The 15,351-nt window shown below is 42.8% G+C and overlaps 1 protein-coding gene across 3 annotated transcripts in view; it reads right to left on the bottom strand.

Moving 5' to 3' along the window:
- The window catches only part of COL22A1 (collagen type XXII alpha 1 chain), a 263,312-nt gene that overhangs the window by 22,214 nt on the left and 225,747 nt on the right, over positions 1-15,351 (bottom strand). For all 3 annotated transcript variants that reach the window (XM_064442038.1, XM_064442040.1, XM_064442039.1), the window contains 9 exons: positions 9,943-9,987; positions 9,447-9,494; positions 7,439-7,552; positions 7,269-7,322; positions 5,055-5,108; positions 4,176-4,229; positions 2,597-2,650; positions 1,261-1,314; positions 492-545 (listed from right to left, as the gene is read on the bottom strand). In XM_064442038.1, coding sequence (XP_064298108.1) covers positions 492-545; positions 1,261-1,314; positions 2,597-2,650; positions 4,176-4,229; positions 5,055-5,108; positions 7,269-7,322; positions 7,439-7,552; positions 9,447-9,494; positions 9,943-9,987 — 531 coding nt within the window. The remainder of the gene's footprint in view (positions 1-491; positions 546-1,260; positions 1,315-2,596; positions 2,651-4,175; positions 4,230-5,054; positions 5,109-7,268; positions 7,323-7,438; positions 7,553-9,446; positions 9,495-9,942; positions 9,988-15,351) is intronic.

The raw sequence follows: 15,351 nt of genomic DNA, 5'->3' as shown, positions 1-15,351 counted from the left end.
TGACAACTTCATGGCTCAGCTTTTTTTCCCTCAACAAATGCAAATATAGAGTAAGTAGAGAAAATCAAATATAAAACCTCTAATCCTGGACAACAGAACTGTCACAGATCAATCCAGAAAAGGCTTCTTTGAAGACACCTCCTCTGAACCTTTTATGCCCCATAATCTTCTACCTAAAAAATAGATCACTACGTTTGATGTTACAAGAAAACCTTCTTCCTCTGCAATATTTACAGTAGCTGTAAAAGTGGAATCACTGAGTCTTAGTATATTTATGGTAGCTGTAGAAGTAAAAGAACCCAGTTTCTTTTCAAGATTGCTTATGTGTGACTCATAAATTGCTCAAGACAATATAGTCCTTCTGGTGTTAAAAAAAGACGTGCAAACAGGCTCCCTGCACCCCCTAAGGCCTCCATAGATAGGCAGGTCCAAAAGCAGTAATTGGATCCAGGCTCTGATTGACTGAGTAAAACAGTTTTAAATTACTTTACCGGTTCCCCAAGAGATCCCGGCTTGCCATCTTTGCCGTCATTCCCAGCAATGCCCTGTAAATGAAATGCAAAACAGGGTATGAGGAAGGAGTCAATAGGGAAGATACAAACCACTCCTTGCCACACCACTGTAACAGCATAAACTGTTTCCCTTTCCAATATGGCAAGTCTAAGGGGTTTCCTCCTGTTCAGCAAGGCGAGCACTCTAACAATCTTGAAACAGGATTTTAAAAATAGCTGATATAAATCATTATAATGCCATTGTCCTCATTCAGCTAGGCTGCTTCACACTACAAATAGCTCTGGCCCTATCCCTATGACAGGTGAAAAGAACCCCAAATGTTGTACTAATACATTTTCCAGAAGAGAATAGTCTATGCCCAAGATGCATTTGATGTTGAGTCAGTGCAAAGGAATTATTTCAACTGCGGATTCAGATAAAGACAGTATTCCGGTCTATGGATTTTTGTGCTCTTACACTGGAGCTATTAGTTGATTTTTGTGCTCTAAATAAGAGTATTTCTTCCAATGAGGAGGCAGATAAGGAACAGACCTGATTCACATTAGTAATTAACATTTTGCTTTCAAGACATCAGATACAGCATGCATGCTGTCCTGGACCAAGGACATAACATCAACATGACAGATACCGTTCTACATCATGCACCGCTTTCAAAGCACCTCAAAAATGTTACAGCTTTTTTTTGAACCCCTATGTGTTTATGAACAGCTTAATGTATTGAATTAGAAGGAGCTGAACTGCACTCACTGGAAGTCCAGGCAACCCTGGTGGGCCCTGTGGGCCTGGAGGGCCATCTTTACCCTGGAAAGAAAGCAGAAACACGGCAGGTCAGACAAGCTCCACAGATGCTTCTGTCAGGTGAAGATTTATCAAATGTAGAGTTTGACAACTGTGAGAAGCTGATCTTGTAGCCCATGTCATAGAGTGTACAAGGTTTCCTTGAATTCCTTCTAGTTTAAACTGAGGCCTTTCTTTTCACATAAAGCATCCAGTATTAGTTATAAGTTGTTACGGATGGAGAAACCCCTGAAATCACTGGTAATTTTTTTCTGAAGTTTAGCTTCCTTCATGAGGTGTCCAGCCAGGAAGTAGAAGATATGTATTTTATACCTATAAAATGAGTAGTTATGGAGAAGTGCCTTGCTGACAGGCCCAAGAAATCCCCTCACTCCACAGGACTACATGCTATGGGCAATAGCATCCCACGTCTTTCACAGTGTCTCAGCCCTGATCACCCATTTGAAAGGGAATTTCAGCCAGCCTGTCCATATAGTCTCTGGCCTCTCTGCTGAGAGTTCTCACTGATTTCATTACAGCCATCAGAAGTACCATCTCTGTTCACTTATGAAGTTCAGGTTGAAATGGATCTGCAAAAGGCACCTTGCTCATTAGGAAACCCTGCTCTAGAAATTAATCAGAGAATTACACAGTCTCAACCTGTTCCAGCTCAACAGCATGCATTACTCAGGGAAGGTTCATTTTTTCTATTTCAACCTGAAGTTAGTGTTGATCAGATCACCTATCTCTCACAGGGTTTGCTGTTGCATAAAGTAGCATCTGAACATCCTTCAAAGAAACAGCAGTAGCAAAATTTTTCAGGGACTTCTCAAAGGTTACATCTGGACTAGTGTTTTCAGTCATGCCAGGGAATGGTCTCAGGCCCTGGCAGCTGAGCAGCCTGTGCTGTAACATCCTTCAACAGGTTGCTGGTTTCATTTTGACAATCCACACACACAGTTCAGGTGTTAGCCTGGGTCATGAAGCATCCTAACAGATTTAGTCATCCTGTTCTAGAGCCTAAGAGATGTTAATAGCAAGAACAGACAGACGAGGTACAAAAACCTCCTTAGGAGTCCCATGGACTAGATTATGCTCTGGTGAATTTGGAGTTTCTTTTGGTGAGTAAACAGAACTGCAACAGAGTAATCTGTGGTTATTTGTGGAGGTCCTACTTGCACGTGTAGCGTTGATTCAGGCTGAATAGTTTGGGGAGCTTTCAAAGGACATTACGTAGGTTCCAACTCAGTTTTACAAAGCTAAGTATAGGTGAAGCTGGCAGTGAAACACACAGCTTAGAGCTTACTGTGTCTCCTGGATTTCCTGCTGGTCCTATTGGTCCCGGTGCCCCATCTGGTCCCTAAAAAAGTAAAGCAGAAACAACATGAGAGATTAACACATTTTGTACACCTGTCAACACACTCCCTACCACAGCTGGCAACACTGAAGTTTTTATTCAGTCACTCAGTTCAACATCCATTCCATCATTTCTTCATTCATCACAGAAAAGCGATGCCAACCTCTGCATTCAATCAGCCTCCGAAGCTGATCCAAAGAAACAGTCAGATACTTGAGTTTGTTCCTGGCTCTTCCTTCTGAAAATAGGGGACAAATAGGAAAAAGCCAATCTTGTGACAAAAATAACTCTGAAGAGTAGAAAATACGGGAGTTGTCTGAAGCACACTCTGTGGCAGGCAAATTCCTGGAGCCACAAGTCAGTGCCAACAGACAAAAAAGTCAGTAAAAGTTGAAGAAAAAAAAATATGTAGGAGAACATCATATTTTGCTCTGCTTTGACAGGCTCAGTTTTACTTTGCACATTTCCTTTGAATATGAGTCTACTCAGAGGGTCCCATAGGACAATTTTAAGCATTTTAATCCTACTGGAATAACCCCATGGCTGTGGTAGTATAAGGTTAATACAGACACAGTAAATATGTCTGTGTTGTTTGCGCCTCCTAAAATAATGCTCATGGCTGCACAAATGACCCACAAAGCAGGTCCACGTGTTGTCCCAGCAGCAAAGCATACAGCATCCTTTAGGTACTGCTACCATCTGAAAACAGAATTTTAATCTAATCCTCTTTTCTGGTACCTCCTGTCATTTAGTCAGTGTAATGTAAATTCAGCTTTGCAGAGACTGTGCTAATCCCCAGAACAGACGAAGGCTGCACGCCCTTAGTGTGGCAGAGCCAAACTGCACCGTAAGCAGCAATATGAGTGGTGATGACTGTGGGCAAAGAGAAGCGGTTTGGAAAGAAAAGCCCTTTGCTCAGGAAAAGTCCCAACTCTTGGAGGGCATAAGCTGTGATACCACAAGCAGGAGAGCCAAGTTATTTATTTCAACCCTGCTTCTGCACTGTGACCCCTTTTTAAATACAAAGAAGCATAATTGTATTTGCAGAGAGTAGAGCTAGGAATGAGAAGGACTGTGATGGAGAGGGACACATGTAAAGGTCCTTTTAATTCAAAAGTAACCCACAGAATACGAAAATTACAGAAAATCCAGTCTCATACAACTGTGTAAAATTGAGAACTAAAATACTCTTAGATCTGCTGGGTCTAGACTGACAACTTATTCCACATATAAGGAAACACCTATACACATACTACTAAGTAGTCTCTGCAGAAGAATTTTCATCATAATTGCCTTAGCATCAATTTACAGAGCGAGTTGAAGCAATCAGTGAAAAGCGGCCGATGTATTAAATAACAATTATCATGAGTGGGGAACTTTATGCACTCAGGGGACCATTAGGAACCTGCTGGAAAATGCAAATGCAATACGCAGACAGGTAGGAATGGGCCTTCCTTCCATACGGAGCTTGCAGCAACCTTTATTAGTAAGGAAAATACAGGACCATCTTTGCAACAGAGGAACTTACAGGTGGACCAGGGTTTCCAGGAGCCCCTGAGAAGCCAGGTATTCCAGGGTGGCCCTGCAGAATGAAAAGAGAGATTTTCTTTATGCATTATTCAATCTCTAGTTGTGTAAAAGACAGCTGCTGACTGAACATTGTGAGGTAACATCAAAACGAGACAACACACAGAAAGCTGGTTATAAGGAAATAAGAAACCATGGCTTTTTAAAGCAAAACCTTGGTTTTCAAAGCACGCACTTCAGAAATGAACATAGTTAGATTTCAGGTGTACTTTTCTTAATGTGTACTTTAGTCTATAATGATGGTCGATGAGAACAGATATTGTGGAATTGTACAAGGCAGGAGATCAGGCAAGAAACCAAATCTGTTTAAAATATCCTACAAATCTCATTGAAAAGGTGCTGATTTGCACCTTACACTATTGACTCAGCCCTTGGCAAAATTAACTATGAAAGTTTCCTCTAATTTAGACGATTCTGCTCTTTCCTGTGGCATCTCAGTCCCTCCTAAAAGATGTTATCCTTACATTCATCTTCTAGGACAAACACTGGCTTTTTTAACCCAAAGACATCTGACCTCCTGGATCTCATCTAGGGGAAATGACTAAAGGTTGGTTAATGTAGAGAATTGAATGCATCCAATCTAGAGGTGAGGCAACAGATCATGAGGGAAGGTTTTCATGGGAGATGGGGATGGAAGCCTGTGGGGGACTGCTACAATTCCACTCTTCAGCACAGCCCACTGGAGGTTTATCAGCGGTGAAAAGCTCCCATCTTCCTCTTCTGCCTCCAAGAAGGGTATTCCTCTACCAAAATCATAGGAGTTATTGAAGAAGGAACAATCACAGTGATGGCACTGTCAGAAACCACACTCTGTTTTTACCTGTTCGCCTTTTTCTCCTGCATCCCCGGTCATACCACGGTCTCCCTTAGCACCCTGGTGATGAAGAAAAAGCCATTGAAAGTCACTTAGATTCAGTACTGTATCAGCTTTTTGACCTATTTCATAAAGCACTTGGACATTTGAGCAAAAAGCACATAAATTAGGATTGAGTCCTACTTGTCCTCCTCTTAAATTCTTCCCTAGAGATTCACTACCAATGTTAGATCCAGAAATATATGTGAATAATGGCCTTTGAGCAGACCCAGCATAGTCCTTTTTCTATGTTGTAGTGTCATGGACATAACGAGGACTTCCACATCCTTAGAAAGTAGACAGGTTGTTAGCAACTTCACTAAATCAGACCTTGGTAAGGTATCATCTGGCCCAACAAAGTAGTCCACAGTATGAGCTAGTAATTTCCTTTCCCTTCAGGGACAGCAGCAATAAAAATGGCATTTCTGACGTGCAGTCAGAAAATTCATGCCCAGAAAGTGCTCTCCTCTTTCTCTCATTCTTTCTGTCCTAGTGACAACAGAAAGAGGCAGCTAACTTAAATGTAGTTGTCTGTATTATCAGTGCTTAAAGTAAGGCAAGATGAGTCTCACATCGTGAAAAATAAGGGGAACAAATTGAGAACAATGCACAGAACGCTGATGAATTGCTGGCCATAGAAATAATTCTCTGCTTTACTAGATGAGAGCTAGGAGGCAAGTGGGGGAGTGAGGGCTGCTATTTATTAATTAAAAGAGGCCTAATTCATATTGCCAGAAGGCGTGAAGCTGCTCATGAGCAAAGATCTGCAGTTCTACAGCTCTGTTTCAGAATGGGACCTAATACTAGTTTGGATTGTGTTGGTAACGACAATATACTACAGCTTCGAAAGTGCAAAGTTTTTTGGGTCTTTCACTGCGAGGACCCTCCTAATATATTTAGAAAAGATTCACAAAGACTGTGTTTGCACCTTCTTAGCAGCCTTACAATATTTTCTTTTAACATATGCAAACTCTGTGAATCTGCCTTTTTACTGAATACAAGTCAGACTGTTTATCAATTACTTGATTTTATTTTATGCACATCTACAGTTTAAAATTGGTCCTGTTACTTCACCTAAATGTTCAATCTTGCTGCCCAAATCTCTGCTTTCTCACAGCATATAAGAAAGCAGCAGACGTGGTATGTCTCTGCTTGGCATTTCTGCCAGTGCTTATGGTTTGCTAATTATTTTAGAAATTTTATCCCAGTACATAGTTTCATTTTGATGAGCCCTGTATTTACTTTTGAGACTCTACTGTTCTCCCCACCACACTTTTAATTCCAAGACATAAAATTAATTAATCTCTAATAGCTTGTCCAACACTCTAATAAGTGCAAATACAAATATGTTAAAATAGCAGAAACTGTTTTAGACAGTAGGTCAGTAATGCAGGAAAGTCTGGAGGAAACTGTGGCCCATTATGAAATCACCTTACCTCTGCCCTCATTGATTTGTTTTGATTTATTTCACATTAGGCCGTTCTAAAGGTTTTGGTTGTGCCTCGGCACTGGCATTGTGAGCAGACAGATGACAGACCTCTTCATGGGAAATGCTTGAAATGTAACATTATTGGAAACCTTTAGACATTGGAAGTTTTATGTTGGCCTATGTCCCTAGACTGTTCGGCAAAAACATATAGCTGAAACAAGCAGTTCTTCCTATAGCATATTTCAGGAAACATGCAGTCTGTGGATAAAACCACCATGGCAGATAGTATATATAGAGCCCAGCAGCCCATTGCATCACCCTTAATTTAAGTGATTCAAGCATATAGGATTCAAAGAGGAGAGGAACAGGCAGGGCGGCTACGGTTGAGGCTTTAATATCTTACCTGATTTGGATTGAAACTTACTGTCAAGTCCTTATCTGTCATCATAACACCAATGTAATGAAATTCAACATCACGAATCAAGCCCTTGACTTGTGTGTGTGTGTCTGTGAGTCTCTGGGTGAACAAAGGGATGGGGGAAGACACTATTTAAGTGAAACGGTGTTCGTGTGGGGAGCTGTGCAGTTCTGCGTGCATGTGGCACTCCAGTGAATTGTGAGTACACGGCCCACCCAACAGGCCAGTCCTACCTCTTTACACAGAGACGGATGCCACCAAGATCCTGCTTCAGCCAGTGTACTTACTAGCCACAAATAAGTTTTTACCAGACAACTGAAGAAAACCAACCAACCTTTGGGCCATCCAGTCCAGGTGGGCCTGCAGGACCTCTGGGACCAGCATTCCCCTGCAATGATTTAGTATGTTATTGATTTAAAAAAAAAAAATCAACCATCTAAAATATTACAAGAAAAACAAGGTTACACCACATCCAGGGCATGATCACTTCTCCAGCTCTCTTACCATTTTCCCATCCTGGCCATCTCTACCTGGTGGTCCTCGGAGACCTTTATCACCTTTGAAACCTGGGATGCCTGGCAGTCCTGGTGGGCCAGGAGGGCATTCACTGCACACGTCCTAGGAGAGAACATGGAGAAATAAATTAGCACTAGACTGAAGGCACTTAGCAGACCCTACAGACACCCATTATGAATGCAGGAGTGTGGTGCTCGTATAATACAGAGGGCTCTGAAGCTTGACCACACTGGGTAGGATCAGGGTTACTTTGCCTGACAGAACTGAAATGAGGGCAAGGTGGAGCAGAGCAAGGGTCAGCAGCTGAGTGCACACATGCTCCCTGTCAGTTCTAGTTGGACAGGTCCTAAGTGATCATCTAGGATCAAGAAACCAAAAAAGAAGCTCTTCCTAATGGGGAGGTCAGAGAGTGACAAAGCAAGACTAACAAAAACAACCTTGTTTTGAAGCTACAAGACTACTAGAAAACTCTGACTACACCAGTCTGAAAGAACTGGGTTGCTGCTGAGGGGACAGATTGCTAGGGAAAAGCCAGGTGCAGCACAATGTCAGAAAGGCTGTTCTGCAAGGGAAACAGTATTCAGCACCTAGCATGGCCAAGGAGAACTCATCTGATGGAGTTCGTGAAGACTGAGTGAATGTCATGGTGTCCCGGACAAATTCTGTCGTGAATTACTACCTCCCTCCTTCTAAAACATTTTGAGGCACCATGTCAGTAGTCTTTACATTTCTACTACCCTCAGGAAATGAAACACCATGGGCATGACATTTCCATTTCAAAGGCAGATCCCCTTCAGCAAAAGGGGAGTGAGTCCTGGCTATAAGAGACATCGTAGCACAACAGATAGATCATCGGGCCAAGACTTAAGAGACCTTGCTCCAACACCCAAGTCTGTCAATGTTCCATTGCAAAATTGTGGGGTAAACTGTCTTTCTAAGTCTCAGTCCCTACGTGCATATTTATCTACTTACATTATAAGTGCTTGAGAAACACCCAGAACAACAGAGCCCTAATTTAACCTGGGATTTCAAGGTGCTGCTTTATATACATCTGTACCACATCTGGAGTGAAAAAATACCAAGCAGAAAGAATATGCAAGCCATATGAGTGTGTTTAACCAAAACATAATGAAAGGAAAATAACAAAGGAACATCAGAATGACATCCTGTACCCAAGAGTCAGTCTCTTGCTATTGTCCTGGTCAGAAATCCCAAACAATACCATACAGTGACATCTCCAGAAAAAAATAGTTGGTTCCATAAGAAAGACAGCTCTTCAACGAAGGCATTTCACAGTAGCAATCTTTAAAGGGTCCTTTTATTAATGGGGTTGGTAAAAAAAAAGGTAATGTTTTAGTGTCTTTTAATCCATAAGAAAAGATTTCTTGCCACGTCCTAAGACCGCTTAAAAATCTCCCAACTCAGCCCACATAAATCTGTAAAGATTTTGCAGTCAACACCTATCAAATACTGATTTATTTCCCTGACAACTCTCTACATGGAGAGTAAAAGCAGACAGATCATGACTTTTGAAACATGGGTGCATTCTGGTTAATTACCTGCAAACTGACTTTGCACCCACAGTTCAAAATTGCTCCAGTCACTGTTGAAGGTATACGTGAAAAATCAGACATTTTATTAAAATGGTTTCTGGTTTCTGGTTTAGGTGATACAACGTGACAATGTTTATCTCTCCCTGGGAATGCATACCTCAGAAAGAGCTAAAAAAGACTCAGAGCTTTTGTAATTTACACCATGTTATAAAGACCTTTGTCGGTCATTTCACTGCTGGGGACGGTCAAATGGCATTGGATTTTGATGTCCAGCATGTGCTCTAGTGTCCCAGTACCAGTGCAAGAGGGAGACCTGCAAGTTTCAAGCTCTGACAGAGTGTTTAAAGGCCCCACACTTGTAGCCCAGATGCTTTCCCATCACAGAGCGTTAGTCAGGTCTGAATCATACAGATACACTCCCACCATCGTCAAAGGCTGATTACCTTTACTAAGAGATTTATGTCCTCTGGAGAGAGCAGGGGCGAGGAACCCTGTGGAATGAGAAATTCATTATCTCAAGCAATTTTAAAAGGCATGAAGGTATAAGAAATTTGCCTGAACATGCTTATGGACTCTCATTGGTTTCCCTTGCCCTACCTAGAACCCACTGGGCCAAACACATACTTTCTGCCCTACATTAACAATGCACTTCATCACACCTGTGATGAGTTTTTGCTGAGGGTACTTCATAGTGGTGCTAAGAAAGTGCCTTTAAAATTTTGGCTTTTATTTACATGCAGGCTATCCAGTTATTCTCCTACTGTTCCAAAACCATCACAGGTATTTTTATCATAACCTCTTAGTGGTTCTTAGAGTTTCCCCAGTTGTTCTGCTGGAAAGAGCAGCAGTGGAAATGCACTGAAGTCCACTTCTGAGGTGAGGTGTACAGGTCGAAACTGAGTTAAAAGGAGTATGTAACATAGAAATGAAGTTACATACTGGTTTTCCAGGAGGTCCTCTTTCCCCTGGATTTCCAGGTAGACCCTGCAGATCAAGAGAAATAAAAAATTGTGACATTGTCATGCAATAAGCCCCTGGTTGCTCCCACACTTTGCTGACTGCTCTGGACTAGCACACATTTTACTTTCTGCCACTGAGAACCGCTGCTCCTTGCATGTGACAAACAGTAAATATCTGCAACGTTAATGTCCTCTGAACCCCTCCTAAATCTCACGTATCTACTGTGTGACCCTGTTAAATTCATTGGAGTCGCACAAAGACTGAAATTGCTTTAGCTTGTCTTCTGGTCACAGGAAACACCATGAACTGCAAGTGTGAAGGATGAAGCTTTAAATCCCTCAAGATACCTGCAACATCCAAAATCAAGACCTTGCTTTGCACGAGCCTTGCAAACAGGTCCCTTGCACCTGAAATAGCAATGAGTCTTTTGGTTTGTCTGTCGGGGTGTATCGGTGTGAGTTTTCGTGACATGAAGGCATAGAAATGACAAGCATCCTTAGACTTTAAGGTCCAGCAAGTCATGGTTTGGAAAAGGGACGGCTTCCCCCACCTTCCCCATGGGTATCTCTTGCCTATCATTAACAAGTCCTTAGCTGGTTAAAAATCCAACAACAACAAACAAAACAAAAGATTATTTTTAAATTTTTCCATGAAGTAATGTTCACATGGGAAATAGAATCTTTTGAACAGGACAGTTGGCCACTGTCCAGATGGTGACAGAAATCTGCTTTGCGAGGATCCTTGCAGTAGTGTTTTCAGTTGGACTGGGTGTGATTTCCCCAAACCATGTTCTGATAAATTCCTGTATCCAGCTGGTCCATCACCCTAGGTCATCACTCAAGCATATGAATGTTCTATCCTTATTGAGTACCTTAAAGGACATACAAAATATCTTCTGTCTATCTTAGCCACATACAAAAGGCTGCCCTAAGTGTCCATTTTTGCATCTGCAGGATCAGTTTCTACTGACCATGTAAAGGCATCTTATTTGTGTTCAGTTTTGTTGATTCTGCAGCAGGACCTACCTGGAGAGGTCTCTGGGATGGTGCCATATTCCCCACCCACTGAAGATACAAATAATGGCTTTCAGTTGGTCTAGGCTCAGGAGGGACTACCTAGGGGCTCTCTGAGACTGTCCAAAATTTCCACCCAGAGAGCTCCTTTAAAAATTGGTCAAATGCTTTGCCAGGAAGGGGACTAGGCATTCTGTTGATCACCTTGTCTCAGGTTGGTCTGTTGTCTCCAGTCAGCTCACTGTATTATTTATGCAGACAACCAAATAGGGAGTTACTTGGCCACCTGGGTATTAATGACTTACTTAAGTGTACAGTGTGTGCACACAGGCAAAGTTATGATACCCTGCTACACCATTAATTATAGCTATAGAGCAAACATGCATTTCATCCTTGTATCTCACTTAGAACTTAAATCCTGTACCTTTGCTAGAGGAGAGAGGAAATGGGAAAATATATTGATTGTTCTTTTTCTATGTCCACATTAAAGACTTCTGGGTGATCAACCCTTCAGTTACCTTGACTTTCTAAGAGATGAATATTTAACATGAACTGACGAGGAGCTAAAGTAGAACTGAAGTAGTACTGAAGTCCATGGATGAAAGCTTGTTTTCTGAGGAACTAAACCTTCTGCAGGTGAGAACCGAGAGAAGATAAGTGTGAAGGAGATTCTTAGCTCGTAATTCCCACAGATGTCCTTCTGGGGAATCAAGTAAATATAAGGAAACATTATAACCACTTATAGTTTTGCTTTGTCCACAGAGCAGCAATGTGAATGTGAAAGGTTGTGGGATGTTCACAAAGTCCCTTCTCTTTCACAGATGCTGTCGGCTCAAGCTTTTGGCACCCTCTCCACTGTAGTTCTCAACCACTTCTGCAAGTGGGAAGAGGGTTGCCTGAATAACAGTTATATTATACTGATCTTATATTCCCAGACCTACTTTGTTCAGGCAGACTCACACAGCACTTGCTTAAAGGAGTGTGATGCAACGCAAAGACTTGCACCATGAAAATCATCCCGGATCAGAAAGTAACACAGAAAAGACAATGCAGAAATGTCTTTCATGTGACACTTAGCATAGCTATCAATAAACTATATCTACCATGGGGCTTACTGACAGCCTTCTGCTTAGGGTTCTGAAACACGACATGGTACTAGCAGTGGAATTTGAGCATTTAAAGAAGATTTTTTAAAAGAAAAATATAGAAAAAAATTCTTAGTTATGAGAAAAAACATACAAGAAGGGAGTGACTAAAACTGAAATCCTGGGAAAGATTTAAGCATGGCTGTGATATCCACATGGTATCAGATTGCCTCGAGACAAAAAAGGATGGACCTGTTTTCTTGAACGTTGTGTGACATGGAGCTGGTGAAGTCTTTAACAGGGTGCAAATAAGCCAGGACAAGAAACTAAGCTATGTGCCATGGCTGACAAATCTGAAAACTACTGCATCCCCAGGAAAAGTCAAACAGTTGACAGGTACAAGACTGCAAAAAGGGAGTGGCCTTTGAAGAACACTTTTCTGAGTCAAAATGAACAAACCAGATGTAGGATGACGGCACTTCAGCTTGTTGCATTATCAGAGAACAGGCAGCTGGAAGCAGAGCCCAAAGTAGAGGAAAGATTGCTGGACTCTAGAGGCTTGGAGTTAGAAAAGGCTGACAACAAGAGCCAAGCTGCAAACGTTGCTCAGAGAATGCAGATGCTCAGAGGAAGGCACAGAGGGTATAACTGCATCTGACAAGCTGACTAACGGGGGAGGAAACTGGAAAAGAGAAAGCCAGCAAATAATAATGAAAAGAACTTAAAAGAGTCTGCCCCCAAAAAAGCACGGCACTGAAAAGAAACACTGCTAATGCTATGTGGGAGCATGCGCAGACCCAAATAACAAAAGCTCAGAGTTTATACACTTTCAGGAGTTTGCAGCCAACAGTGGCTGGCATGAAGTAGAATATCCAAGGACCAGTACAGCATACCAGTGCAGGAAGAAGATGTCAGCAATGAGGAGGTATGATGCACAGGATCCAGAGTACTCTGTCAGCCTGCAAAATCTGACACACAGGAATGGTCTCTAACTGGGAACCGATGGGAGCTGTGCAGATGACACACTGAAAAATGATGCTCAGGTAAGTGACGTATATGAAAATAAAAGAAAGTGTAAAAGCAAACTACTCACACAGGCTTATGGTAAGCTAGATCTATTACAAGACTGAAAATTAGACTTGAAATGCAATAGCTTAAATAGGTTATAGGTCCCAGGAATAAAAAGCCAATAGGAGGTTTAATAAGTGTATTCTGATTTGGGGTGTATGTACCCTAAAAGAAACACGAAGACTCCTTGGAACTGCCCTTGTAGCCGCATGGGAAAATCAACCCCAGAACAGAAAACCCTGCTGTTCAGATCCGATGGCAGTAATGTATGCATACACAAAACTTTTGTAATTATGAAAATAAATGCAGGGGAAGATTAACTTCCCAGTAATACTGAAACTTAGTTATCATAAATAATTAACATAATTAAAAAGTTATTAAGTTAATGTTTATGTTAATTAAATTTATTATGATCAAAATACAGAAAGCGCTTACTAAATGGGTGCCCGCGTTGCTAATAGTAGGACATGACAATGTCTCAGTCAGATTGTTTTCTAATCTAAGGGAACTAAGTAGGTACGTTGAACAGAAACAATTTATCTCCCAGCAGACAGACAGAGGAGAGTGGATGCTTCCCAAAAAATGTGTAGTATAAGGGTATTTGGACAGAGAGTGTCAGCTCCTTTAAGGGTATTTTGTCAAAGGACCTTTTTCAGCAAAACAAGGGTAAATAAGGAGGAAGCCATAAATAAGAACATACAGGGACACAAACCTGACCAACAAATACAGGAGGCAGTGATGGCAACCAGACCTGGACAGCCACACTAATTGATGAAGGCATGTGGGAGTGTGAGAAGGTTTATTCCAGCAAGGTTATCTGATCCAGGACCGTGTCAGTTTGGAAACTAAGGGAAAAGGAGGAAATGAGAAACAAAATATAGCAAGACACAGACCTAACAAGAAACGAACCTTGCCACTCACACTAACTGATGGGCTGTCAGCAAACCACAGGCTGCACTTCCAGCAAGACCAGTGCGGACTTTGCAAGTCATGTGATTGTAAACTAGGAGGACCCTGAACTGGGAGGGGTGCAGGACTTGATAGAGCTGTAGGGATGCACGAGGGGACATGCAGGGGAAGGGAGAGAAGAACAAACAGCGGGGTGGACAGAAAAGGGTATAAAAGGGGCCAGTCATGTAAAACAGGGCTGGTCCATGCAGTTGTGTAGCTGAGCCCTGCACCTGATCACCATGGATTTTTCTATCATCTTGTATCGTCTTACTGAACCTTTCCTTAACTACCTCTCTGCATAATGTGTATGTGTGCCACAGGGACTAAGTGGCAGCTACTGGTGAGACCTGTATGTGCGTGTGAGTGAAAACTGGGGCTAGCTACTAGAGTCAGCCCAGGGGTGCAGGCTCCCCCAGCCTCTGCTGTCAGCTACTGCAGTGAGGGCAGGGGTCTTTAACATTCAGCCACTGGGGCAGGAACGGTGTGTGTTCCCAAAACCACCTACTGGGGGACCAGCATGAGCAAGGTGGGTGAGAGGATCCACGCTAGTGGCTGGTATGCGACCACAGGTCATAGCCCTGTGTCTGGTGCCAGCTGGGATGCGGCGAGTGTCTGTACCTTCCCCAGTCCTGGTGTGTGTGTAGGGGCGTGTGTATTAATCAGCAAACTTCTAGCTGGCAACAGGGGGACTTGGGTCCCGGCTGGGGTATCAGGTGGGTGGGGGCCATGCTGGTACGGCCATGAGGAACCGCAGGCGTGGAGTGCACGAGGAACAAGTCTATGAACATTGCACGTTTGCAGCAAGCATCAGGCTGGACCAGCAGGCAAGCAGGGGACCCATGGGGCAGGTAAGGGGTTTTGGGCAGGGGTGCCAGGACACAGGGGCTGTGCCAGTGCTCGAATGATCTGCAAATATGTGTGTTCTTGTGAACCTAGAGCGGTGCGTGTGTGCCACCACTAGTGACCTGTCCCTGCCAGCTGAAGAGAAGGAGGGGACTTGACTGTCTGGTCTTATGTTAAATGTGAGTCCAGTATGTAGGTGCTGTTGAAGGCAGAGCCTTGCCTGTGGCAGTCCGTGTGATCAGCCATGTCAGTGTCCTCTGTTACTGTGTGTCCATGTCTCTATCTCCGGGATTCATGCAGAGCTTCATTAGTGGTTGTACCTGCAAACAGGAAGGCAGTAGCCACATCCCTCCACCTGGGCAGAGACCCTGGGACGTGGGCAACAGAGGCCAGGCAGGTGGGACCTGGTCTGAAGCAGCTGGAGGAGG

This window comes from Phalacrocorax carbo, chromosome 2 (genome assembly GCF_963921805.1).
Source record: "Phalacrocorax carbo chromosome 2, bPhaCar2.1, whole genome shotgun sequence".
Lineage (NCBI taxonomy): Eukaryota > Metazoa > Chordata > Aves > Suliformes > Phalacrocoracidae > Phalacrocorax > Phalacrocorax carbo.
This window is presented reverse-complemented; position numbering and strand designations above follow the sequence as displayed.